The sequence below is a fragment of the Ambystoma mexicanum genome, chromosome 2q (assembly GCF_040938575.1).
Source record: "Ambystoma mexicanum isolate Mex_15411 chromosome 2q, UKY_AmexF1_1, whole genome shotgun sequence".
Taxonomy (NCBI): Eukaryota; Metazoa; Chordata; class Amphibia; order Caudata; family Ambystomatidae; genus Ambystoma; species Ambystoma mexicanum.
In genome coordinates this window covers 253,435,859-253,462,465 of record NC_090924.1, presented here as the reverse complement: position 1 = coordinate 253,462,465, position 26,607 = coordinate 253,435,859, and the positions used below count along the sequence as shown (strand labels likewise).

At 44.7% G+C, this 26,607-nt stretch overlaps 1 protein-coding gene across 2 annotated transcripts in view; it reads right to left on the bottom strand.

The window, feature by feature from the left end:
* PRKAR1B (protein kinase cAMP-dependent type I regulatory subunit beta) overlaps window positions 1–26,607 on the bottom strand; it is a 2,827,796-nt gene that overhangs the window by 1,448,225 nt on the left and 1,352,964 nt on the right. For both annotated transcript variants that reach the window (XM_069647235.1, XM_069647236.1), the window contains one exon: window positions 1,193–1,254. In XM_069647235.1, the coding sequence (XP_069503336.1) occupies window positions 1,193–1,254 (62 nt within the window). The remainder of the gene's footprint in view (window positions 1–1,192; window positions 1,255–26,607) is intronic.

The following is a 26,607-nucleotide window of genomic DNA, read 5'->3' as shown; positions in this document are numbered from 1 at the left end:
TCTCCAATTTTGCAGACTCACTTGTAATTTTATTATAACCCTTGCCGCTAACTTTGGGTGAAAAAAGCGGACTCTAATTAAAGGGTCTTGAGTATTTTCCAGAGACTCAGTTTGGTCGGAGAGAGCTTCAGAATCTTTGCTGGTGTGGGGAATACCTTATCACTATCACCCCATTACTGCGCGGCACAAAATACAGAGGACAAAAATGCTGAATGTTCTACAGCGCATTTCAACGTAATTATATGTGGGTTAGGGTAATAAATAATGTAGGGGGAGTATTGGGAGACTACAGGTGTCACCGGACACATATAATTGCGTTAAAATGAAACAAAAGAAAAAAAAAACATTTGTCTTTTTTTTTTGCAGTAATCACATAGATCTCTCTGCACGGTCCTGGTTTTGGGGTAGCTCAAGGCTTTCAGAGCTGGCCTGCCCTAATTGGGTGGTGGAGTGGGGAGGTTCTGTGATTGTCTCCTGCCACGTGACAAGGCCAAGGGAGGGTGACGAGGGGATCCTCCCCATACCACACCTGGGCTCAACATCCACTCACTCAGGATGACAGACACTCCCAGTAAGTCACCCTCTTGGTTTTCCATAAAACAGGAAGGAGACCTTATCAGTCCCAGTTTTGCCGGGACTGTCCAGGTATTTGCACCTCCGTCCAGGGGTCCCAAGACTTTATTTTCAAATTTAAAAACCCTGTCCCGAGATTTGGGGATTGAGTGGATACCATTCTGGGTTTTGGACAGATATCATGATTTTTCCATCGGTTTGCCAAAAACCGGGATGGCATCCATCTGATTCCCAAATCCCAGACTGGGTTTTTAAACTTAAAATAGCCTCGGGACCCTGGGCGCTAAAACATGACACAGGACAGGCCACCCACATAGAAGTAGGACTACAGTTTCACTGCTGAAGCTGTAGTCCCACTTCTATGCCAGTGGCCTGTCCCGGTTTTTTATTTTCAAAATCTGGTCACCATATCACATAGGGCACAAAGAAGAGCCGAAATAACATTTATTGTTTTTTCTTTTGTAAAAAGACTTTATATTTAAATAGAAAGACACTTACTTTCATTACATGTCACATATGCTATAAAGTCATTTTATGGTGGTATGGCATTTTATTAAACATCAGATATAAATAATGTGGTATTATATCTGTTACTAAAGACAATGCTTCCAAAAATTACCTTGTGTTATGACAGTTTCTCCAGCAATGTGTGCAACAGGAAACATAGCATCAAATATGTCACTGCAACCAAAATACAAAGAGGTTAATAAATCCATAAACACAGTGATGTTGTGATCAACTTAACATTGATAACAATAAACATAGAAATACAGATGTTAATTGAAAAATTGTTAAATGTAACTGACCTTCGCAACTAGGAAACGTCAGCAGGATTTATCTAAGTGATTAAAAAAACATTTTAAAAAAGCCTGCACATGCCTTCCTTTAAGGTGTTGAGCCTAAGTTGCAAGCTACACCTCACTGATGACACCCAATGAGCCTAAAACACATCTGTCTGGGGTTTCTTCTGGTCTTGTGTACAAGGGATGGGACCAAGTGGTTGCAGCTGCAATACCCCTCGGTGTGAGACCAAGCAGACCCTCCAAGATATTTCGGCATACAATATCTTGCCTCATAAAAAATGCAGGTTTGGCAGCATAAAATTGCATTCATTGCGGCATTTGTGCGGGGCCTCTTAATCAGGCAAAAATGATGCAATAAATGCTATTTTGTGCGGCAAAACGTATGTTTTTCCTCCCGCAAAATATTTCATGCCACAATATCCTAGAGAGGGATTTCAATGTTTTCTTTTTGCCTTCTATAACGCAACAGCAGGCTGAAAAATGTGTGAATAGAAAGGTCCTGTCAGTGATTGTTGTTAATCGCATTATTGCATTGCCATTAGTTCCTATGCCACACAATGAGTCATCATTCCTTGCGGACCGAGTTAGTCTATCCCTGGTGGCAAATACCCTATCTGCTTCATCTTGTGTACCAATCTAGCCCTCTCCCTCCCCCACCGTTACGACTGTATCAGTGCCATGCTCACCTTCCCATCAGTGATATCCATGAGGCAGATTCTAGAGGTCCTATTTAGATACCCCTTGGCGATCTTATTTAACGGAAACAAGACAACGGAGACCAGAGGAAAGAAGGAGAGAAAAGAGGAAAACCTCCCCATAGCAAATAGTCGAGTCTTCAGGCCTTTCCTGAAGACAAGATGATCTTTTTCTGTTTGCAAATTGCCTGGAAGCTTATTCCAGGCTTGTGCCAACGAGACCGGAAAAGAGCGACCATTTCCCTTGCTTCTCTTGAAGCAAGGAATGGCTAAGCCATGTGCGTCTGAGGACCGTAAGTGGTGGATAGGTTTATACACAACCAATTTCTCACTCAGATAAGAAGGCATATTTACAAACAGGTATTTGTGAACCAACGTGAGTATCTTAAATTGGAACATGGAAGCAACAGGAAACCAATGGACTTCTCTAAGGACTTCTGAAATCGGTTCTCTACGGGCAATATTACAAACAACTCGCACAGCATCATTTTGTATCTTTTGTAACTTGCCCAGACATTCCTTGCTGGCCCCACCGAACAAGGAATTAAAATAATCAAGACAATGGCCAAAACTAACTTCTCACGGTTTGATTGAGTGACTAGGGGGCATCTGCATTAAGTGAATCTTCCATGTAAACACCGATGGTTTTGACTTTACTAACCACGGCAATATGGTCTATGTCTATTCTAAGGGCCTCATAATGAGTTGGGCAGTCCGGTCTGGCACTATTAGTGCCGGATTAAGGGTTGGGCGGTAACTGTAATTCCCCATTCCGTCTGAAAATTGGCATTTTTCTGGTGTGTTTACCCCCAGCTATGAGCTGGGGGTAAACACGCCAGACCCATGTTTGGGCAAACCCTTAAACGCGGCGGTAATAGCGCTACTGCTGCATTTAAGGGCTACCGCCCCAACTCACGATGAGGCCATAAAACTCTTATAGGCAGGGTTCAGCCTATCCCTAGCGTGTTTTGACCCGTAAATCATTAGTTCGGTTTTGGCTGCATTCAAGCATAACCAGTTCAAGGCCATCCAATCTTTAATAAACTGGTAGATTTTACTTAGGTTTTCCTGGTCCACTTCATGGTTTCCACTGAGTTCCGTAGACAATTGAAAATCATCAGCATATTTCGCGAAGAAAACTCCTAGTGTTTCTAGCTCAGCGCATAAGGGCTTGATGCAAATGTCAAAAAGGAACAGGGACAAACAGGCCCCCTGTGGTACCCCACAGCTAATCGGGGCAGTATCAGAAAATAAATCTCCCCAACAAACTCTGGAGTTACGGCTATGGAGCAAAGAATCCATCAATTTCCTGGCTTTATCTGAGAAGTGTCCAACGTGAGTAAACGTATTTAATAGTCGCCCATGATCCAGTAGGTGAAAGCTGCCAATAGATCCAAAAGAAGCAGCAGCCCCGACCCACTCTTTTCACCCACTTTGGGTACAGGGATCTAGAAGGGCGCTCTCTGTGCCATGGGCCGAACGAAACCCTGACTGCTTCTTATGGAGAAGACCCATGTTCTCCACATATCGCTGGATATGAGTAGTAGCCATTTTATCAATTATTTTTTAAAAGAAATAAGGTGTTAGTTATAGGCCTAAAGTTCAAGCAGTCCCTGTTTTTTTTAGTAGCGGGTCACAACTACCTCCTTGATGACCGAAGGAACAATACTATGCGCAACCGAGGCGTTAATGAATCTCCTAAAAAGGGCACAAATAATTCCCTGTTCTCTGCAAAGATATCCAGGACAACTAGTTGGATACCCACTTCCCAACAGCTCAACTACATCACTATTTGATATTGGGCTGAAGCAAAAAGAAACCAGAGACTCCCGGCATTGCTCCCGGCCCGTGGTGGTATGGGGTTTCAGATGAAGTCTGATTATCCAAGTCTTTATAGATTCTTGCCCTTGCAAGGCTAATTTTACACTCAAAGGCATTCTGCACAATGATACAATCGTCTATGCCTTGCTTAAAAGCTTGGTCCAAGACGCTGGGCTTTTCCCAGTTCTTGAACAGTTTGAATAACTCTTTGGTTTCATTCCCAGCTTTAGTTATTAGTTCATTATAATGGTTTTTCTTCTCCCCCAGAATCTTAAGTCTATAAGCCTTCTGAATGAATTTCAGGCATCTTTACTAGTCATGGGTTTCTCCTTGACTCAATTGCGCTCTGACTGTCTCTTTGTCTGTTTAAGTTGGGTTAAATCTGGAGTAAACCAACTCTGATGATTAGGGCGATCTTTAATGCTTCTGGATTTGAGATGCACGTATTTATTTAAAAAGACTTCCAAGTGCGAACTGTAACTCTTTACTTATTCATCGCGGAGGTCCTGGTCAGACATTTGAGACATCACTTCCCTCAGACAGTTTGCCAGTTCAAGAGATTACATTTTTTGAAAATGTCTACTAAAAACCTTGCAGGAAATCTCATGTCTACGCAGATAAAGTGATGGTAACTGTACTTTAGCTGTAATAACGAAATGATCCAACCACATGCAAGGTGTAGTGGCCACATCGGCTTTATTAATATTTCTGCTGGAAAGCCAGTCTAACGTGTGACCTTTGATATGTGAAGGATCAGAGTTTGGTACACAGAAGTTCATCTTCTTTAATGAGAATCCCAAATCCAAGGCAGCCTTATCTCATGGATCTCCCTTCCAGCGATTGAAATCGCCCAGAAGTATGGTAGAGCAATTGGGTTTTTGCAGAGGAGATAACAATTGTGCAATACATTCATTGAAAGTGGGCATCTCTAAAAGAGGCCTATAGACCAAAATAAGGTCTACGCTATTATTGTGGTTAGAGGAGGGCTTTGTATGTAGGATTTCACACCCATCACACTCTATACCAACCTCACGCATTTCTAGGTGGAAAAGACATAGGGCCTCATTACGAGGTTGGAGGTAGCCATGGTGCTATTAGCGCCATGGCTGCCTCCAAACTCGTTCCGACTCCGCCCTGGTGAATGGAGCAATTACCGGTCCATTCCAAGGCTGGCAGGACCGGTAATTCCCCATTCACCAGGGCCATTGCCCATTCCCATTTGAGCCCCCATAGGGCTCAATGGGAATGGGGAAGGCGCTAATAACGGTACCCCAAATTGCGGTACCGTTATTAGCTCTAGAGTCCCTTTGCGGGTCCCGTCCTTAACGCCTGAAAAAAACAGGCGTTAAGGAAGGACTGTTGTGATGTCACACTATATTTAATCTGTACATAGTTTACGCTCATACATCCATGTTCTGTAACCTTGGCTACACACCTTTGTGTATGATTCTAGAATGTCATGTGGAATCATACACGAAGATGTCTGATTGAGAAAGGTTGGTCTCCTGGGGGCTTCTCCCAATAAACCATATTAAACCATAACCACGCAGCATTATGGTACGATTATTGCATCAGACTTCTTAACAATTGGCGACGACGACTTGTTAGGGAGGGAGCCCCCAGATGCGACACGGCACCAGTTCTGGATCGATTGGCTGCATTGCAAAGAGTTAATGAAACGGCTGGAACCCACGACAAACGACAACAACAAAATAAGGCAAGTCAAGTAATATGTTGGGCGCCGATCGTTATACAAGTGGGAAAGTTGAAGAAATGTTTGATAGCACATACGCTTCAATCGGCATCTTTTGAGTTCCGCTCGAGACCCAGGCCAACCGCTGCAACGTTAGAGTAAAGCACCCTCGTGCATGCTATGCGTGCCGCCATATTGGATATTGCAACTTAGTTGCTATGGTCACCAGACAATACGCGGTGAGCCCAAAGCAGCACGCTGAATAGCGGAGGAACGTGCAAACCAGGTCGTGCGGAAGGGATCGCACGCTGCGTGTGTTGGGCAGAAGTTACAGTGCGCATTGCAAGGAACGAATGAAGGCACGGTCTTGAGAGCTGGATATGAGGAAATTGAATCCACAGCATGCAAGTATGCTGATACTGTTTCGATTTCACTAAAGTGAACAATTGACTTTTAAATAAAGAGGAAAGTTTTAAATAAAAAAAAAAGGAAATAATATAACCAGTGAAATAACTCAAGAGTGCATTGAATCACGTTGTGACAATTGTGAGCAGAGCGGAAATATGGTGAATGATAAATGACAAGACAAAGGGTAAGGCAAGAGCATTAAGACTACAAAGTGAGAAGTAGAACCAAACAACACATTAGAGCACACTAAAATAATAATAATAATAATAATAATAATAATAATAATTCTGAACAATATAGCAGCTCCAGTAAAATTTCTAGCATTACCAGGAAACCCAGTATGTCCTTGGGAACAGTGGCAGGAAAATTTCCAGGTGTACTTGAGGACGATAGGGGGGGTCAAAATTCAATGATGATTTAAAGGAAGCCACCCTCCTCAACAGCGTGGGCGCAGAAGCGCTCAGGATTTTCAGAACGTTACCTGATTTGGATGGCACAGAGGTAGGCTCAGGAGAATCTTCAAATGGAGCCAGAAAATATGACATAGCACTTGCCAAACTGAATAAACATTTTGGGAATAAAACTAATATTGTTTTGGAGCGCTACAGATTCTTTTCAAGAAAACAGAACAAAAGTGAAAGCATTGATGCATATATAGCTGCACTAAGAGGGTTGTTGTCTACGTGTGTCTTCACAGGAGTGGCGGATGAATATTTGAGAGATCAGCTGGTCCTACATGTAGCGGATCCACGAATCCAACAGCGTTTGTGGCAGGCGAAGAACCCTACATTAGAACAGGCAATTGAGATAGCCAGGTCCATTGAACTTGGTGAGAAGTGCACGAGAGAGGTCCAAAATAAATCGGAGAATGCAGAGATAAAGTCGGTCCGAGACATGAATGAGGAACAATATAGCAAAGGCGAAGAGGATCTCATTGGCATAGTCAAAAGAATAGTAAAGTCTGATATTGACAGTGGATCAAAACAAGAAAAAGAGAATGCATATAGGATGACCAACAAATGTTTTAAATGTGGCTGGTACAAACATTTGAATCCAGAGAAAGACTGCCCAGCTTTGTCGGCTGAATGTTATAAATGTGGACTAATAGGTCACTTTGGCAAAGTGTGTCGCAACATTAGAGGAAGAGGAAGATTTAATTCTCATTATGTGAAGAATGCTGGTCGTTATGGAAGGGGAAGAGGTGCTACCATGACGAGTATAAAAGCTTTAGAAGAAATTGGTGGTCCAAGCAGTCTTTTGGCGATTTCAGATAAATTTGAAGATGAGGTACAAATACTGGCTTTCACATCCAATGAGGGCAGTTTAGGTCCTTGGGTACCAATGGAAATAAATGGAATAACATTACAAGTTATGGTGGATACAGGTTCCCCATATACAATGGTGGATAAAGAAACATATGTGAATGTTTTGAAAAAGAAATTAGAGGATTTGCAACTGACAAAATAAAAGCAACTGGTTATGGAAAGACACCTATCAATATTATTGGATATGTGTGAGTGCACTTGAATTTCGAGGTAAGGAAGAAATACTGCAGGTTGTATGTTGCCGAAAATGGATTTTCCATAGTTGGATGTTGAGAACAAGTGTCATTGAAGATCAGAATACATCCAGGTGAAAATGTGACCATTCTTTGTATCAATGAAAACAGTTGCAACACATCGGAAAATCTAGCAAAGAGTTTTCCCAAAGTCTTCAATGATAAAATTGGAAGTCTTAAGGGCTTCAAACATCGCATCATACTCAAGAGAGGAGCAAATCCAGTAGTACATAAAGTTAGGAACATACTTATTGGTACCAGAGAAGCGTTAAAGAGTGAACTGGAGAAATTGTGCACGCAAGATATCATTGAACCTATTGAGAGTTCAGAGTGGTTGTCCCCAATTGTAATTGTTAAAAAGCCTGATGGATCAATCAGAATGTGTGTCGACCTGAGAGATCTGAATGCCAACATATGGGTGGATCGCCACCCCATGCCAAACATAGGAGAGATGTTGACCGCAATGAAGCTGGCGAAATATTTCACAACACTAGATCTATCATCAGCGTATCACCAAGTTGTGTTAACAGAAGAAGCCAGGCATTTAACATCATTTATAACGCCATTGGGAGCATTCAGATATAAAGGAATGCCTTTTGGTTTGGCTTCGGCAGCCGCCGTGTTTCAAAGACTGATGCATCATCTATTTGACGGTCTCCAAGGAGTGCATTATTTCCAGGATGATATTCTGATATCTGCAATGTCTGAAGAAGAACACGATGCAAAGTTGTTAGGCGTGTTGCAAGTTATACAGCAAAAAGGCATGACACTTAAGATTGAGAAGTGCAAGATAAAGATGAGTGAAGTGACTTACTTTGGTCATCGCATAAATGCAGATGGTATAAAACCTAAAGAATCATTGGTTGACACCATTCTCAAGATTCCTGATCCCATCAACAAAGATCAGCTTCGGAGTTTCTTAGGATTGACAGAATATTATTCTAAATTTGTGGATCATTATTCTGATAGAACTGAACAAATGAGAAAGCTAATGTGCAAGGGTATGAAATTTAATTGGTCTGAAGGGTGCAAGGAGGAGTTTAAAGTGATCAAATCATTGATCAACAAAGCACCTGCACTCAAAATGTTCGACTCCAGTGCAAAAACGAGGATATCAGTGGATGCCAGTAACATAGGCTTAGGAGGTGTCTTAGAGCAAGTGCAAGATGGTGAATTAGTTCCGATTGCTTTTGCCTCAAGAACATTGAGAGGGGCTGAAAGACAATATTCGACCATTGAGAAGGAGGCCCTGGGAGTCAAATGGATCTTAGAACATTTCAAAGGACTTATTCGGGACATACCTGTTGATGTTAAGACGGATCACAAACCACTTATACATGTTTTGAATTAAAAAAACCCTTACATGACATCTCCTCGCATAAGGAGGTGGACACTGATTATCATGCAGTACAACGTCAATATAAAATGTACCCCTGGGAAAACAAATGTAGTGGCAGATTGTTTTTCTCGTCTACCTTGTGATAACGACACAAAAGAGGGTGAAGACAAGGAAGAATTAACAGATGACCAGAATATGGATTGTATAATTGCACATGTGCATCCTGGCTTTACAAAAGAGGAATGGATTAAAGCTAGGGAACAAGACCCTGAACAGAAACTATTGAGAGAAGCTATAGTGAGTGGTTGGAAGGATATTGAGGAAAATATCAAATCCTGGGAAAAACTAAAAGATGAACTAACGAGTGATAATACGTGTATTCATAGAGTAGAGCGGATAATACCTCCAGCAAGTATGAGGGAGAGAATTATGAACATTGCACATGAAGGTCATGTTGGTAGAAATCTAACGAAAAGAAGAGTAAGAGAGGCTTACTGGTGGCCCAACATGTGGGGTGAATTGGAGACTCTAGTCAGAGATTGTACCGCGTGTGCAGTAAGTGACAAAGGGAAATCAACACACATAACACCATTGCAACCAGTGGAAGTTCCCAGTACAGTCTGGACAAAACTAGCAATTGATATAGCTGGACCGTATGAAACATTAGGACCACAAAAAGTCTACTATATCATATTGGTTGATTACACATCCAAATGGGTGGAATGTGGAATTATTGAAGAATCAGTATCATCTATGAAAGTAATGACATTTTTAGAGGAAATCTTTAACAGGGAAGGTGAACCCTGTTAAAGATATCAGATTATTTTTCTCGTCTGCCATGTGATAACGACACGAAAGAGGGTGAAGACAAGGAAGAATTAACAGATGACCAGAATATGGATTGTATAATTGCACATGTGCATCCTGGCTTTACAAAAGAGGAATGGATTAAAGCTAGGGAACAAGACCCTGAACAGAAACTATTGAGAGAAGCTATAGTGAGTGGTTGGAAGGATATTGAGGAAAATATCAAATCCTGGGAAAAACTAAAAGATGAACTAGCGAGTGATAATACGTGTATTTATAGAGGAGAGCGGATAATACCTCCAGCAAGTATGAGGGAGAGAATTATGAACATTGCACATGAAGGTCATGTTGGTAGAAATCTAACGAAAAGAAAAGTAAGAGAGGCTTACTGGTGGCCCAACATGTGGGGTGAATTGGAGACTCTAGTCAGAGATTGTACCGCGTGTGCAGTAAGTGACAAAGGGAAATCAACACACATAACGCCATTGCAACCAGTGGAAGTTCCCAGTACAGTCTGGACAAAACTAGCAACTGATAGAGCTGGACCGTATGAAACATTAGGACCACAAAAAGTCTACTTTATTGTATTGGTTGATTACGCATCCAAATGGGTGGAATTTGGAATCATTGAAGAATCAGTATCATCTATGAAAGTAATTAAATTTTTAGAGGAAATCTTTAACAGGGAAGGTGAACCGCAAGAATTCATTTCTGACAATGGAGCTCAATTTATGTCACAAGAAATTCAAAACTTTTTGAAAGCAAGAGCCATCAAACATAATACTACAGCCTTATACCATCCCATGGGGAATGGATTAGTAGAGAGAATGAATCGTTTCATAAAAGGAATTATTCAACTGGCCATTGTTAACAATTTACCGTGGAAGGAGACACTGAAGGAAGCACTAAATACGTACAAAGTCACCCCACATTCTGTAACGGAGGAAGAACCTTTTACATTGATGAGAGGAAGAATTGCTACAAACAGATTTACACCCGCCTGGTTGACAAAAAGGAGGCACAAAGAAATAAATTTGCAGGAAATTGTCAACAAGGTAAGAAGAAAACAAGAACAATACAAACTTTATTATGACAAGCAAAAGCATGTCCAAGAGAACACAATTGAGACAGGTGACTGGGTTAGAGTGAGAGAACCCAAACGTGTAATGAAAGGGGAATCCAGATTTCGCTCCCCTCAAAGAGTAATAGAGTGTTTTAAAAAGTCTGTAATTCTGGAAGATGGAAAATAATGGTCATGTGATGATGTAATCTTGGCAAAGGAGGAGGAGATATTGAGAAATAGAAAAGAACAAATTGCAAATGGAGAGATGTTTAAAGACAAGCTTAATGACTCTAGAAGTATGAACAATGAGAAGTCAAAAGATGGAGGAACAAATTAGGGAACAACTTCTAGACCAAGGAGAAGGGTGTGGAACTAAGAACAGGACTATATATTTTATTAAAAAGACTGGTGGAATAGAATCCTTGGGCACAAGAAAAAGAATTAGATTTGTGTCCTCATTCATCATTACATACATGTATCCTTTTGTTGGTTTATCTTTAAAAGTTATATATTTTGTTACACTGTTGAATTTATTTACAGTAAACGAAATGTACACACAAATCATTTTTGTGTAATTTAGTATAGAAAGGAAGATGTTGTGATGTCACACTATGTTTAATCTGTACATAGTTTACGCTCATACATCCATGTTCTGTAACCTTGGCTACACACCTTCGTGTATGATTCTAGAATGACATGTGGAATCATACACAAAGATGTCTGATTGGGAAAGGTTGGCCTCCTGGGGGCTTCTCCGAATAAACCATATTAAACCATAACCACGCAGCATTATGGTACCATTATTGCATCAGACTTCTTAACAAGGACCCACAAAGGGAACTCGTAATAGGGGGTTAAGGGATTACCGGCACCAGTGCCCTTACCGGTGCCGGTAATCCCTTACCGCCAACCTCGTAATGAGGCCCATAGTCAGAAGAGGTTGCTTGTCCTATCTTTGGCCTGTGTGAATCAAATAACCATGTCTCAGTGATGCACATGATGTCCACACCAATTGTGGATAACATCTGCATGTTTAGGTAGGGACCTGGTATTCGAAAGGACAAGCTTTAACGTCACTGGCTGTGGATCTTCAGCGCCCCATCCCGGGCTTAGAGACTATATTATGACGCTTAGAGGTGCCGTCCAGCAAAGCTGGTGTGCCCAGGACAGGAGCAGAACATTCTGTCCCTCCCAAAGTATTAGTATGTGAATCAGCATGGGAAAAGATTACATTAAAACTCTGATAGTCAGCCGGCACTTGAAAGGTGTGCAGCACTGTCTTAGAGCTTGGTAGGATATACATACTATGCCTAGTCTTCCAGTCTAAATAGGCTATAAGTAAGGGCGTTATAGATACAGTAACAAACTCTAATAAGACTTTTAGTGCTTACCCAACCTCCAACAGTACAGAAAACTGTATGCAGCAGGACAGGAGCAACTCAACACGAATCTGCACAAACCGACACTAACCAGAGGCTCAAACGCACAAGGCGCTAATGCGCCTGTTAATCAAATAAATATAGGCAGAAGTGACAAAACCGCAGGGGAATGTAGTTCCTAAGCGTAAGTTTAAAAACAGTGATTCTAGCTGGCGCTAGAGTAGATAAGTAACACAATCAATGAGGGCATGATTGAGGACATTTCCTGTCCTATTGACTATGCAACCTTGATTTCCTTTTCCCAACCTATCCTGCTTGTGGAGTTTACAGGGTCATCTCTGGGGAGACCAAGGAGGGAATGAGGAATTCTAAGGGTTGGGGAAGCTACCAGCTATGCGATTCAACCCCTGGAAGTGGTACATGGAGAACCCACAGAGCTCCCACAGTCACACCACCATGTCTTAGAGTCACCGTCTCAAGGAAGTTTCTCTAGTATAAGCCACCAAGAAATGTAAGTTGGGGAAAAAGCCACGTAATACCAACTTGGAACAGAAATGCAAGGGGGAAAAAAGTCAACCTCGCCTGAATACTACACAAGTATCCCCGTTGGCATGAGAAGTCCGACGACCCTTGAGGCACACCTAGAGAGTCCAAAGTGGAAGTTTGTGGCAAGAACCTTCAGCACGCAAGCTCCGTAGTGGAGCCCAGACTAGAGCCTGAAGCATATCGGGCACTTGCGAAGAAGAGAGGTAATCACATGGAGTGCACAGTATGAACTTTGTTCTAAGCAAATGAGTGAAGTCATGGAAAGCACTGTAACACGTGTGAAGGCATCATGAAGCAAGACACAGACAACAGATTCAAAGTTCAAACCAAATGTATTCATTAACTCAAATGTTAGGATGGTGTGAGGCCTAATGTGCCCTATACTAAGGTGGGATTTCCCTACCTAAAGAAACTAAGGTCAGTAAGTTCAATTTAAAAGTATGTCTGTATCCAAAACCTATACTTGTCCTCACAACTAAACTATACCATGTTTAAGGATGTCAGCAACAAACGAAAAATTGTTCCAAATAAAGTTCTGAGCTTCTTCCCGCTCTAAACTTACTTTCTAGCTCCCATCCCCAAGTTCAAAGCAGTTCAAAAAGGCATTGGGGTTCCTTTCCCCAAGTAAGTAGCACCGTTGCAAAAGGGCTTTAGGGTTCCTTTCCCCAAGGCGGCAACACAGTTCCAAAATGGGCCCTGGGGTTAACCGTTCCCCAATGCTGCAACACTTTTAGCTTGCCAATGTGTCATCAGTTTCAAGTCTCTGAATTCTCACGACCAGTTCCAGGTCACCTTAAATACCTCTTCAAATTCAGGTACTGCAGATTGCTTTTCTTCCCATTCACTTCAGCAATCTTGGATAGCAATAAAGATTCATTATCTGGACTTTTCTTGACTTTGCCAGATAGGGTTTCATCTGTCTAGAAGCAGTTGTTGGTCCACTCACTACAGGTCACACAACCAATAACCCTAGGTTTCTTGCCCACACAGGTTTCTCCTTCACTACACCTTTGATGCCTTCACCCTGAATTCTTCTTGCCAGTCTTTTGATTTTGACCAGTGTGTTCTTACACACACCTCACTCTGTGGTGCTTACTCTCTTCCACCACCTTGCCTGCATACACTTTATAACTGTTCATCGCTTGCTTTTCACTTTATTCATAATGTTGCATTCTTCGCCTTTAAAATGGCTATTACGTGTTTCACCTTTATTTCCATTCCATTCATAAGCTTCACAAAGCTTTCTTTAAGTTTGGTATTCAATAATAATTGTAAAGCAGTTCTTCAGTTCAAGATTCAATATCACATGCTTCGCATTTAAATTCCTTCCTTTATTGTTCAGCATTTTGTTCGTAGCACAAAAAAAAACATACTTCGGGTTTACGGTCACCTGCACATACAGTTCCTTTCAATCGGCATCACCATATGCCTAGCTGTAGCCCCTAGAAGCGCCCCGGTATGAGCGGTCCCTCTGTTTCACTCACTGGTTGACAGCGACTCCTCCGGGCGGTCTCTCTCTCTCTTGTTGGCTCGGTGTACGCCTCTCTGTCCCTGAGAGCAGCACTCGCCTGCCACAAACTCCGCTGTGGGATGCTGATAGCTTTGCCTCTCTCTCTCATGCGCTATTGGTGGCATGCAGAGCTTGCAAGTCCTCCGTCCCCCACAGCTCCGCCTGTGGGCACTAGGTAAGGGGGACTCCCTCAGCCTTGCTCCTTTCATGGTCCGGTCGGGGCAATCTGTCACGGCTTCCTGACAGCTCACAATGGCATCCTTGCCTCCAGACAGGATTCTCGACAGCCTTCCTCATTGCAGGAAGTCGACCCTCTCAGGCCCACTTCTCCCACCCTGGCGTCTCTCCTGCTGGCTCGCTCCTCTCATGCTGTTGGCTCCATCTTTTATACACCTGTGTTTCCCTAACAGGTTGCAGGTGTGAGCCCTTGTGTACAATTGCCTGACTGTAATTAGTGGTGTTCCTGGGACATTCCTGACCCTCATAACAGTCTTTAGGACTCTTCCTCATCTCAGTACCAGAGTGGTGAAATGACATGTCTCTCCTGTGGACATCCTCTCACCAATCCCCAAGGACCCTCCACGCAGGTGATCCTCCCTCGCATCTCCACCTGCATGTTCAGGATCCAAAAGCGAAGGCCTTTCCCTTGCCACCTGAGAAGATGATCCAAGGGGAGTAGGTGTGAGGATACCCTCAGGTATCTCACACATGGAATGCGAGGCCCCCGGCAGCCATGATACCCGAACCTGACAGCAAATGGTGGACACCCGGGTAGAGTCTTCGGACAACAAGGCTAGGGATAGAGCTAAGTGATTAACAGTAGCACATACACAGACGAAAGACAACGCAATGATTCCCCACGAATCACACTACACTGGACTAACGGGGAAACAGACCCACCAATTCTCAAAGCAATTAATGATCAAGCCAACTGTGATGAAGTTCCCTGTGGAGTTCTCGGGACTGGTAAGGTGATGAATCATGGGACTGATTGACACCACTAGCCAGTGGATGTAGGGCCCAGGTTGGTACAGGGACAACCAAGCTTGTTCGGCGTTACATAAGACTGTTGTTTATTTATTTATTTGTATGCAGGGAAAAACAATGTTCTTTTTAATTCAAAAGACAGTACAATAGATAAGCTATCAGATTGGATGGGAAGCAGCAAGCTACTTGCAATGCAGTGAGTTTGATTGATATTCTGACCAGGTTGTGGTGGAGAGTAAATGGAACAGTCACCAGGGACAATTCATGGGTGGACTTACATAGATTAAGGACAATCAAAATGAGACATTAGAGGTATCTCGTCCTCAGCACATCGTTTGCAGTGCTGAGGACGAGATAGCTCATCCTCAGCAGTGCTTACCTTGGGGGGGGCATATTGTCCCTGTGTTGCTGCAGCGATCCTCCCGAACCCCAGGCAATCAAGGGGAGGATTTCCCCTTCCGTGCCTGGGGACCACGGGGTGGCCGTGATGATGTTGGCGCACGCTTCATGCGCCGCCGTTATCAGGAAATGATATTAACATGCTGAAGCCAAAAGCAACAAGCCCTGCCACAAGCAGATTGCTGGTCGAGGATCATTCGATCCTAGACCAGGCAATTACCACTAGACTACCAGGACATTGACCCACCAGACCAAACAGTCCTCCAACCGCAAAAAAGTGCACAATATTTTGCCTTCTCTGGGGGCAGATGGATGCTGTTTTGCACCGATTTGCCCCCAGGGAAGGCAAAAAAAAAGTGTTTATTTGGTGAAGGCAACTTGGGGCATTAGGGGGCTGGCCATGTGCCAATGGGCCAGCCCGCACCCAGAAATCCCCCCAGGGAGGAGCAGATTCTTGCTGCTTTGCTGGGAGGGCAAAAGTGAGAGTCTGACCCCATTTTGCCACCCGAGAGAAGCAGCAAGGACCACTAGGCCACCAGGGATATGATCTTGGGGGTGGGCTCTCCAGCTGGGCCCCCCCAGGCCAATCTGCCCATCACCCCAAAAAATGGCAACAAGATGGCATAATGTTGTTTTGCCTTCTTTGGGGGCAAATTAGTGCTGTTTTGCACCCATTTGACCCCAAGGAAGGCAAAACAAAACACAGCAATTTTGCCAGAGGCACACTTGGGGGCATCAGGGGGCTGGCCCTATGCCTGTTGTGACTGCCATCTCAGGAATCCCCCCCTGCAAGGGCAGATCCTTCTGCTTCATGTGGGGGGGGGGGGGTGGATTGAGGGTCTGGTACCGTTTTGCCAATCCTGGGAAGCAGTAAGGAGTACGGAGCACTAAGCCACGAGGGAAAGGATTTTGGGGTTGGTGGGTTGTTTTGCACATTACTCGTCGCTGTACCCCCAGCCGTCCTGGATCTCTGGGCAGGCCACGTTAGAGGTTTTCCCTCCAGGGTGGGATGGGGACCCTACTGGGGCTCCCTGGACCGCCGCTTGACTGGGGGGCTGTTGACCCATGTGCGAGTCAGAGGCCCAAGGTCGGGGGCCGCGTCCCTGGGTGCCCTAGAGCTTTGGCTGGGCTGCATTACAGCTTTTCCGTCCAGAGAGGGATGGGGACCCTGCCGGGGCTCCACGTGACCACTGCTGGGGTTTGGGACAGTCAACCAACATGGTAGAAAGGCGCCCAAGCCCGGCGGCAACACCCCCGACTGTCCTGGAGCTCTGGCCATTCCACGTTACAGCTTTTTCCTCCAGGGAGGGATGGGAAACCTGGGAAACCTGCTGGGACATCCTATGACAGCTGCTGGGCTGTACGGCAGTCGATCCACGTGCGAGGCAGATGCCCTAGTCCGGGGGTGGCACTCCCAGCCGTCCTAGAGCTCTGGCTGGGCTGTGTTACAGCTTAACCCTCCAGGGAGGGATGTGGCCCCAGCAAGGGTTCCCTGTGACTGCCATTGAGCTGAGGGGCAGTCGACCCACATGCGTGGCAGATGCCCAAGTCTCGGGGCAGCACTCCGAGCTGTCCTAGAGCTCTGGCTGTGTCACGTTACAGCTTTTCCGACTGTGGAGGGTTGGTGACCCTGCCAGGGCTCCCTGGGACTGCCGCTGGACTTGGGGACGGTCGATCCACATGGGAGTCAGGTGCCCAAGGCGGGGACATCACCCCAACCATCCTAGAGCTCTGGCTGGGCTGCGTTACAGCTATTCCCTCGGGGGAGGAATGTGTAACCTGCTGGGGCTCCCTAGGATCGCCGATGGGCTTGCGGATGGTCAACCCACATGGGGGACAAGCGCCCAAGGCCGAGGACATTATCCCCAGCCATCCTAGAGCTCTGGCTGAGCTGCGTTATAGATTTTCATTTTAAGGAGGGATACGGACTGTTAGTAATGATGATTTAGCCATGCCTCCAATATAATACTGTATGTAGTTAGGTTTAGCTTTGTAATGCATTATCAGTCATTTGTTAATTACCACTGTACATTGTAATACATTGCCAGACATATTTATCAACCACTGTACATTTTCATTGTATTATATGTTTAGTGTTTATGGAACCTGGAAACTCAGTGAAGGTCTGGGGTGAGGGAGGGTTCCAGGTTCCAGTTAAGACAGTTCATTGGTGTGCTGAGTTGGGAGGTTGCTGCTCAGGACCATTCTAATAAAGAAAGGTTTAAACTTGGTTACTCATGTTTCCTTTGAGAGTCTTTGTAACAACAACTGGCGACAAGCTGACTGGGGAGCAGCGACCTCCAGCTGGCTGTGGGCTCCGGTGAAAGTGCCCGACTGTTCAATAATACAGAGACGAGAGCGCAGAGAAGTAAAGTACTGATGCCAGTGCCTGTGACATCTGTTGTCGGAAAAGCGGATCATGATTACCTTCCAGCAGATGCCTACTCGGTCGAGCGAGCAAGGAATTCCCGAGTAAATGGTGTTGCAGCTAGACCCAGAGTTCACTGGGTGCGTGGCATCTTTGGGGAAATGTGAAACGCCTGATGGTGAGAGCGCAGGTGAGGAAAGGGAAGCTGCAGCAATTGCAGAGCCTAAAACACATTAGAAGAACAAGTTACTTACCAACTGTAACATTCTTTCGACTGGATGTTCCTCCCACATATTCCTCATCTTGTGATAAGTCGTTATCTCCAGCTTCGCTGTTTCGGAAAAAAAAATTCTCGGCAGACGGCGCTGTGCTCGAGGTCGTGGCGTCGATTGTCCCTCGACGGACTCGGTACTCTGTCGACGTCACCGATGGTATAAATAGCTCGAGCCGCGCCCGTTGCTTCAGTTCTGTTTTTTCGATGAACATATAGGAGGAACACCCAGGCATGCCCCATGACTGTTACCTTCTTCGTGAGAGGAAAGTGTAAGAAAACGTAAACTGAACTGTGGGGTAGGATGGGAGGGTCGATGAGGAATACGTGGGAGGAACATCCAGTCGAAAGAACATTACAGTTGGTAGGTAACTTGTTCTTCGAATGGATTGTGTCCTCCCACGTATTCCTCATCTTGTGATAGACTCCCATAGCAGTGGTGATTTTGGAGGTGGGAGTACTAATTACAGTTTTCATGGACAGAATGTACAACTGGCCTGGCAAATAACCCCTTATTTGAGGAAACAGTAGCAAAGCAGTAATGCTAGATGAAAGTATGCATTGTTTTCCAAGTTGCAGCTGAACAAATATCTGTTGCTGGGACTCCCCTCTTTAGAGCCGCAGAAGTAGCCATTCCCCTTGTAGAATGGGCTCGAAGCCCATCTGGTGAGTCTTTTCCCGCCAATCTGTAGCATTCAATTATGGCCAAAATGATCCAGCGGGATATGGTCTTTTTTGTTACTGATAAGCCCAGTTTATGACCAGTATAACCCACAAACAGTTGGTCATCTTGTCGTAATTTAGACATCCTTGAGATGTAAAAACTAAGAGCCCTTTTGGGATATAGTCTATGCAGTCTCTCTGGTTCCTTGCACAAATGAGGAGGAGGATAAAATGTTGGTAATATTATTTTTGTGACAAATGGAAGTCCGAAACTACCTTTGGTAAAAAGCAAGGTTTAACTTTAACTTATCCTTATAAAAAATAGTATATGGTGGTTTGCATGAGAGAGCCTGAAGTTCACTAACCCTGCGGGCTGATGATAGGGCCACAAGGACAGTTTGTAATGTTAGAAGCCTCAATGGACAGGAGTGCAGAGGTTCAAAAGGTATGCAAGTCAAACATTTTAGTACTAAATTTAAATCCCAGGTTGGGACATGAAAAGGTACTGGAGGGTATACGGTAGTAAGCCCTTTTAAGAATTGAATGATTAATGGTGTTTTGAAATATGAAACCTCTTCCGAAGTGCACTTGAAAATGGACTGCGCAGCAAGGTATCCTTTTATTGTTCCTATCTGGATGCCCCAGATTGGTAGATGTAATAGAAAAGAGAGCCCTACTGGAGTGTCACATTGAAAAGGGCCCACATCCTTATCTCTGCACCAGTTACTAAACCCTAAACCTGTTCCAGCAACATTGGTACAAAGATTTTGTTGCTGGCCTTCTGGCTGAAAGCAAGACTTCCATTACGTCATCCAGAAGATCCCAATCCTTGTATCTCAACCTCTCAGAAACCATGCGTGAAGGTTGAGTGTCTTGACCTCTGGATGGAGAACCCGACCTTCCTCCTGCGAGAGAAGATCCTCTCTTTGCGGAAGACATATTGGAGGGCAGATGGACATGTCTAGAAGGTCCGGGTACCACGTCCTCCTGGCCCAATACGGGGCAATTAGAATCATGGTTTTTCTGAACTTTCTCAACCTCCTGATTACTTGAGGAATTACGGGGAGTGGGGGAAACGCGTACAGTAGTGGAAAATTCCACTCCACTACGAATGCGTCTCCCAGAGCTCCTCTTTGAGGAAATTCCCTTGAGCAGTACTGCTCGCACTTCTGATTGATTACGGTGGCAAACAGATCCACTTGAGGGGTTCCCCAAAGGGCGAAGACCTCTTGAAGGACTTCCTGAGCTAGCTCTGCCTGCTCAGAGCATCTGCCGCCGTGTTCTGCTCTCCGGCTAGGTGAACTGCCGAAAGAGAGATTCCTTCTCGTATTGCCCAGAACCAGAGCTGCATTGCCTCTCTGCACAGTGATAGTAACCCTACACCTCCTCTTTTGTTGAGGTAGTACATGGCCACTGTGTTGTCCGTCATTATCAGGACATTCTTTCCCTGTACAGAGGGCAGGAAGGCCTTCAGCGCTAATCTGATTGCCCTCAGCTCCAAAAAGTTGAGGTGTAGTTTGGTCTCCGATGGAGACCAACGACCGCTGATTGTCAGATCGTTGGTGTGTGCTCCCCACCCCGTGAGTGAGGCGTCCGTTACTACTGTTATCTCCGGCCATGGTTGCCAAAAAGATTCTCCCTTGAGAATGTTGTTGTTGCAAGCCCACCAAAGAAGATCCTGAGCAACTGCACTTGGGACTTGCAGAAGATCCGACATATTCCCTGAGAAATGGGACCACTGAGGACTGAGTGCCCACTGAAGGGATCTCATTCTCAACCTGGCCTCTCGTACTAGGAAAATGCAGGATGCCATGAGGCCGAGCAACCTGAAGAAATCGAAGGCCGGTAGACGTTGGGCATTCTGGAACTTTTTTACCATCTGCAGAATGTGGAGTGCGCTCACCTCGGGGGGCGAGGCTTTCCCCGAGGAAGTATCCAAGACTGCTCCGATAAACTGGAGCTTTTGGGATGGTATCATATGGGACTTCTTGAAATTGAGGGAGAAGCCCAATTTGTGGAGGAAGTGGCAGGTGATCGAAAGATGTTCCTGAGCTTGTTTCGGAGAACTTGCTCTGATCAACCAATCGTCCAGGTAGGGGTAGATGAGAATACCCCCTCTCTAGAGACTCGCTGCCACAACCGCCAACAGTTTGGTGAAAACCCTTGGGGCGCAGGTCAACCCAAATGGCAGAACTCGAAACTGATAATGAGAGTTGCCAATTGCGAACCTCAGGTACTTTTGGTGCTTTGGATGGATAGGCACATGAAAGTAAGCATCCTGAAGGTCCAATGATACCAACCAGTCTTGGAGCTGGAGAGCCTGAAGGATCTGAGAAAGGATCACCATCTTGAACTTGTCCTTCCTAAGGAACTTGTTCAAGTTTCTTAAATCCAAGATAGGTCTCAATCCTCCATCCTTTTTTGGGATGAGAAAATATGGGGAGTACCAACCCCTGTTCCTCTCCACTACAGGTACCTGTTCTATGGCACCTTTCTCTAGCAGGGTTAACATTTCCTAAAACAGGAGCGGAGTTGGCTCCCGGTGGATGATTCTGAGGCCTTTTTTGGAAGGGGAGACAGTAACCTTGAGCTACGGTTTCCAGTGCCCAAGCATCTGAGGTAATGCCCCGCCATTCCTTCAGATGTTGAGAGATCCTGCCTCCCACTGGTGTTTTGTGCAACAAGGTCTCAGAGGGATTTGGAGGCGGCTGCAGGAGTGGCTGAGGGTAAAGATGCCGCTCCTGAGGCTGATTTTGCGCCTCTTTCTCGTGTACCACGAGGGAAATTTCTTTTGCCTCTTTGAGAAGCCTGTCCTCTTCCTCTACCAAATGAGGAGTAGTAACGAAAAGAACAACCCCTCCAGGAAGATGAGCCGGAATAGGGTTTTTGAGGCTGGCGCATAGAGGCACTAAGCGATTTAGCTGCCCCTTTCGAGGTCTGAAGTTTTTCTAGGCTTTCATCAGCCTTACTGCCAAACAGCCTCGAGCCATCAAAGGGCATGTTGAGGAGTCTGGCTTGCACATCTGGTGCAAACCCCGACTTCCTCAACCACGCAAATCTGCATAGCACAATGCTTGCAGCCATGGATCTGCTGATACTATCAGCAGTATCCAGTCCAGACTGGAGACATTCCCCCATTGCCTCCTTCCCGACTTTGACTATATTCAGGAAGCCTTCCCTTTCCTCGCCTTTCGGAATATGATCAGCCGCCGCTGAAATACAGTCCCACAGGGTATGGGTAAACCTGGCCAGGGTACAGGTGACATTTGTCGATTTAAGGGCCATGATGCCTGAAGTGAAAACTTTACGGGCCCAAGCATCAACTTTTTTATCCTCTCTATCTGGAGGGATAGAGGGATATGCAGTTTGTTTTGATGTGGATGCTGCCTGAATAACTAGACTCTCTGGAGTCGGATGCCTGTTTAAATATTCAGGATCCGTACCAGCTGGTCTGTATTTCTTGGAGAAATTACTATTTGCAGCAGCAATGCTCTCAGGATTTTCCCAGTTTTTCTCCACCGTCATCTGAAGAGCCCTGTGGAAAGGGAGAACTGGATCTTTTTGAGGACCTCTGACAATTATATCTGTCATGTCGTCCTGTTCGAAAACGGGTGAAGTGTTACCCCAACCCATATACTCAATTACTCTGGTCATAAGGCTCCTGTACCCTGAGTCTGCATGTTCTGCAGGATCAGGTCTGGCAAACTCTAATTCTGGGGAGGTGTCGATTCCACTGGCAGAATGTAGAGTATCACTCAGGTCTCTCATTTTAGACTCTTGATCAATGAGTTCCTCAGGAACTTGTTCTGTGCCATATGGAACTCCGAAAGGAGTGACTTCATCTTCCTCCGAGCCAGATTCCTCATAAATTGAGGACATGGACTTAAAAAAGTCTGACCTAGGCAATGGAGGAAATCTCCTTTCTTCCTCTACAATATGCGTCAAAGGAATGGAAAAATCCTTCTAAGTTGTCAAAGGAATCTTCGATGACTTAGAAGATGACTTCGATACAGGCGTCGAGGATGCTTTTGGCTTCAATACCGAAACGATCGACGCTGATGGCGTCGATGAAGTCGTCGAGGCCTTCGACGACTTATGTTTTTTATGTGGCACCGGAGAGGTGCTCGACTCTCGAAGAGTCCTCGACGACTTGTCGTCGACTCGAGTTTTTCGAGTGTCCTCTACACTACTTGCTTTTACCATAGTAGTTTTAGACTTCCCTTTGTCATGCAATGGAGCGACTTTAGGGGTATGGCTCTTCCGAGGTTCATTCGAGGGGGTTTGCCGCATTCTCGAATACCTCCATCATCTTTTTACGAAATTTCTCCCATTTTCTGGGGGAATCCGATTTTGTCGGACATCGAATTTCTTCGGTCGACTCAGAAGATGATGATGAGGGAGATTTATGTCTCCTCTTCATTTTTTTGGACGAGGAAGAAGAGTGTCTCGATCTACTCCTAGATTGAGATCTCTTGGAATGCTTATGGTGATCTGATTCCTTCGAATCGGTTGCTTTTTTATGTTTTTTGGACTTAGCCTTTTTAGAGGCTTCCCTCCCCACCGACAGTTTACCTCTCCTCTCACAAAGGGCCTTCTCGGTCATGGATTGGCAGGAACCACAGTCGTCGGTTCGGTGACTTGAGCCGAGACACCAGAGACAAACTTGGTGGGGATCCGTGATCGACATTTTTGATCCACAATCTACGCACTTCTTGAACCTAGTCTTGGGTGTCGAAGGAGTCGAAGAAGACGACATTTTCTTCACAGAAAATCTCAAGCGCGCCGTTCTCGATAGCGAAACGTCAGAAAAACAGAACTGAACAATGGGCGCGGCTCGAGCTATTTATATCATCGGTGACGTTGACAAAGTATGAAGTCTGTCGAGGGACAATCGACGCCACGACCTCGAGCACAGCGCCGTCTGCCGAGAATTTTTTTTTTCGAAACAGCGAAGCTGGAGATAACTACTTATCACAAGGTGAGGAATACGTGGGAGGACACAATCCATTCGAAAAAGTTTTTCCGGGTTGTGCTGGCACTGGACATTAATGTTCAAACGTCTAATCTGTGACGTAAAGCGGCAGACCGGCACCAATGTTCTCAGGTGGCTAGAGGAAAGCACCCAAGAGCAGGTGCGTATGTGTGGCCATTTTGGAACAGGAGGTAATCTGCACACCACAAACCTGCATCTTCCTCAACACAGTAGTACTTTGAATTCTGAAAAGTGATATTTAGAGGAAAAAAGCAATTTTGAGCATCATAACAAAAGAACAAGTGCAACGGAGAGGAAGGAAATTTAAAAGAGACAGAACAAGTTCATTGTACAAGCTTCAATTGAAAAAGTCACAGAACCCTAATGAAAATCGCCATGGCAAATGTTCCGGGCCACTATTTTCTTTAGTTTCTCCAGGTGAACCCAAAGTGCGGTGGTCTGACTGTTGTATGTACTAGCCCTGTTTGTTCCAAATTACTCAAATGATAGGAAGGAGGCATTATTACTTAATTGTTTGGGTTCTGCTGGACAAGATGTTCTAAAAAAGCTTATGGGTGATGTGGGTTTATATAAAAAAGCATTGTTGAACAAACATTACGAGGTACAAGAAAATATAAATCTGGCACGCTACCACTTTGCCACTAGCGAGCAGAGAGTAGGAGAATCTATTGAGGAATTTGTTATGATTTTAAGAGGGATAGCCATTAACTGACATTTTACACACTGTCAAGAGGAGCATATCCAAGACTAGTTAATGATAAAGTGTATGAACAACAAAATTAGAGAGGAGTTGTGGAGGGAACGAACCCCACTCTGGATAGGGTGATTGAAATTGCAAAAAACATTGAGCATACTGAACTATGCATTAAAGAACTTCACTCAGAGAAGAATGATGAGGGTCAAAAGGAGCAATGTCTGAAGGTACAGTCAACAAAGCAAACAAAATGACCCAAAGACAGTGGTCTGGCAGTGGAAAGAAAGGAGACAAGAAGGTAAAAAATACAACAAAGGAAGGGATGAAGTAGCCAATGGTGTCAATAGCTGTGCTCGTCCATGGTGTACCACCAAAGGAGAATACAGATTTGTGCAAGGCAAGAGATACGACAGGTGTGAGAGTAGCACACATTTGGCAAACGATAAAGAATGTTTACCTGTACACATAATTTGCAGTGAGTGTGGGCACAAAGGACATTTGGCTTGCTCCTGCAAAAACTCTAAATCGTTTGGTCAAGTGAGAGATGTTTGCGAAGATGATGACAATGATGACAATGAGTACATAGAAGAGGTCATCAATTCCATACTAGCAGTTTCTGGTAAGGTGAAAAGGAAGAAACCTCATGGATGTATTGCAGTGAATGGGGTGCAACTGCCCATGTTGGTCGACAGTGGAGCAGATTAAACTCTGATCAGTGAGGATGTTCGGAAAAACGACTTCAAGTGCTATACCATGGAAGAAACCAAAGCGAAAGCAAATGCCTATGGAGATGTGCCCATCGAGATAGTAGGGCAGTTTGAAGCAGAATTACAGTTTAAGGAGAGAAAAGCCACCAGTATGGTTTATGTGGCAAAGAAAGGTGGGGAATAACTCCCCTGGGATGATCAAGCGGAGATAGCCATCAGATTAGATGCCTGACATCCTGAGCAAGTTTTGTCAGTTCAAGGAGGAGAGAGGGATATCAGAAGTGAAGATTTAGTGACCTGGTTGGTTTCCAGAGTTTTCTTTTAAAAACCTGGCTGTCTTAAGGTATTTGTACAATGCACAAGACTTAAGAGAGAAACTGTTCCAGTTACTTCAGAGTTGAGGCAGGTACCTTTTATGCTACGTAAAGAAGTGGAAGTGGAAATCAAACAAATGGAAAGTGAAGGAATCATTGAGGAAGTAGATGCTGCAGAATGGTTCAGCCCAATTACAGTAGTGAGGAAGCCAAATGCTTATGTAAGAATATGCATCGACCTTGGGATACTCAATAAGGCTGCTCTTGCAGAGAAATTTCAATTGCCCAGGATTGACGGTCTTTTATTTGCTGTGGCTCGAGCAAAGCTGTTTTCTATTTTAGACCTTTGGCTTATCGCCAAATAAAACCACACCAGGACTCGATGGATTTGACATCTTTCATAACGCCTATTGGTCTATTTAGGTGCAGTGTCGGCTGCAAGTGTGTTTCAGAATGTAATGCATAAACTGTTTGGGAATGAGATAGGAGTTTTGGTTTATCAGCATGATGTTCTGGTGTGTGGTGGATCGATGGAAGAGCATGAAAATCACCTGAAAAGGGTATTGTAGATTCTTAAGGAGGCTAGTTTAACCATTGCCATGGAGAAGAACAAGTTACTTCTTACCTTGTAACGTTCTTTCGATGGGATGTTCCTCCGACTTATTCCTTATCTTTGATAATTCGTCTCCAGCTTGCTGGCCTCGGAAATTTTTTCAGTAGAGGGCGCTGCATGTCTGCGCCCGCCGAGTCGATGTCACTTGACGGCCACCGTATCGGCGCCAAAGTCACCATGCCCATAAATAGCCACGCGCGGCGTCCGTTGCTCAGTTCCGTTTTGTAGTATAAGAAAAGTCACGCCTGAATTGGTTATTGACCTTGAAGGAGCGTAAGCTGCAACCGCAAGGGAATTATTACTGCGGGGATGGATGGAAGGGGCGATAAGGAATACGTTGGAGGAACATCCCATCGAAAGAATAAAGGTAAGAAGTAACTTGTTCTTCGAAGGGATTGTGTCC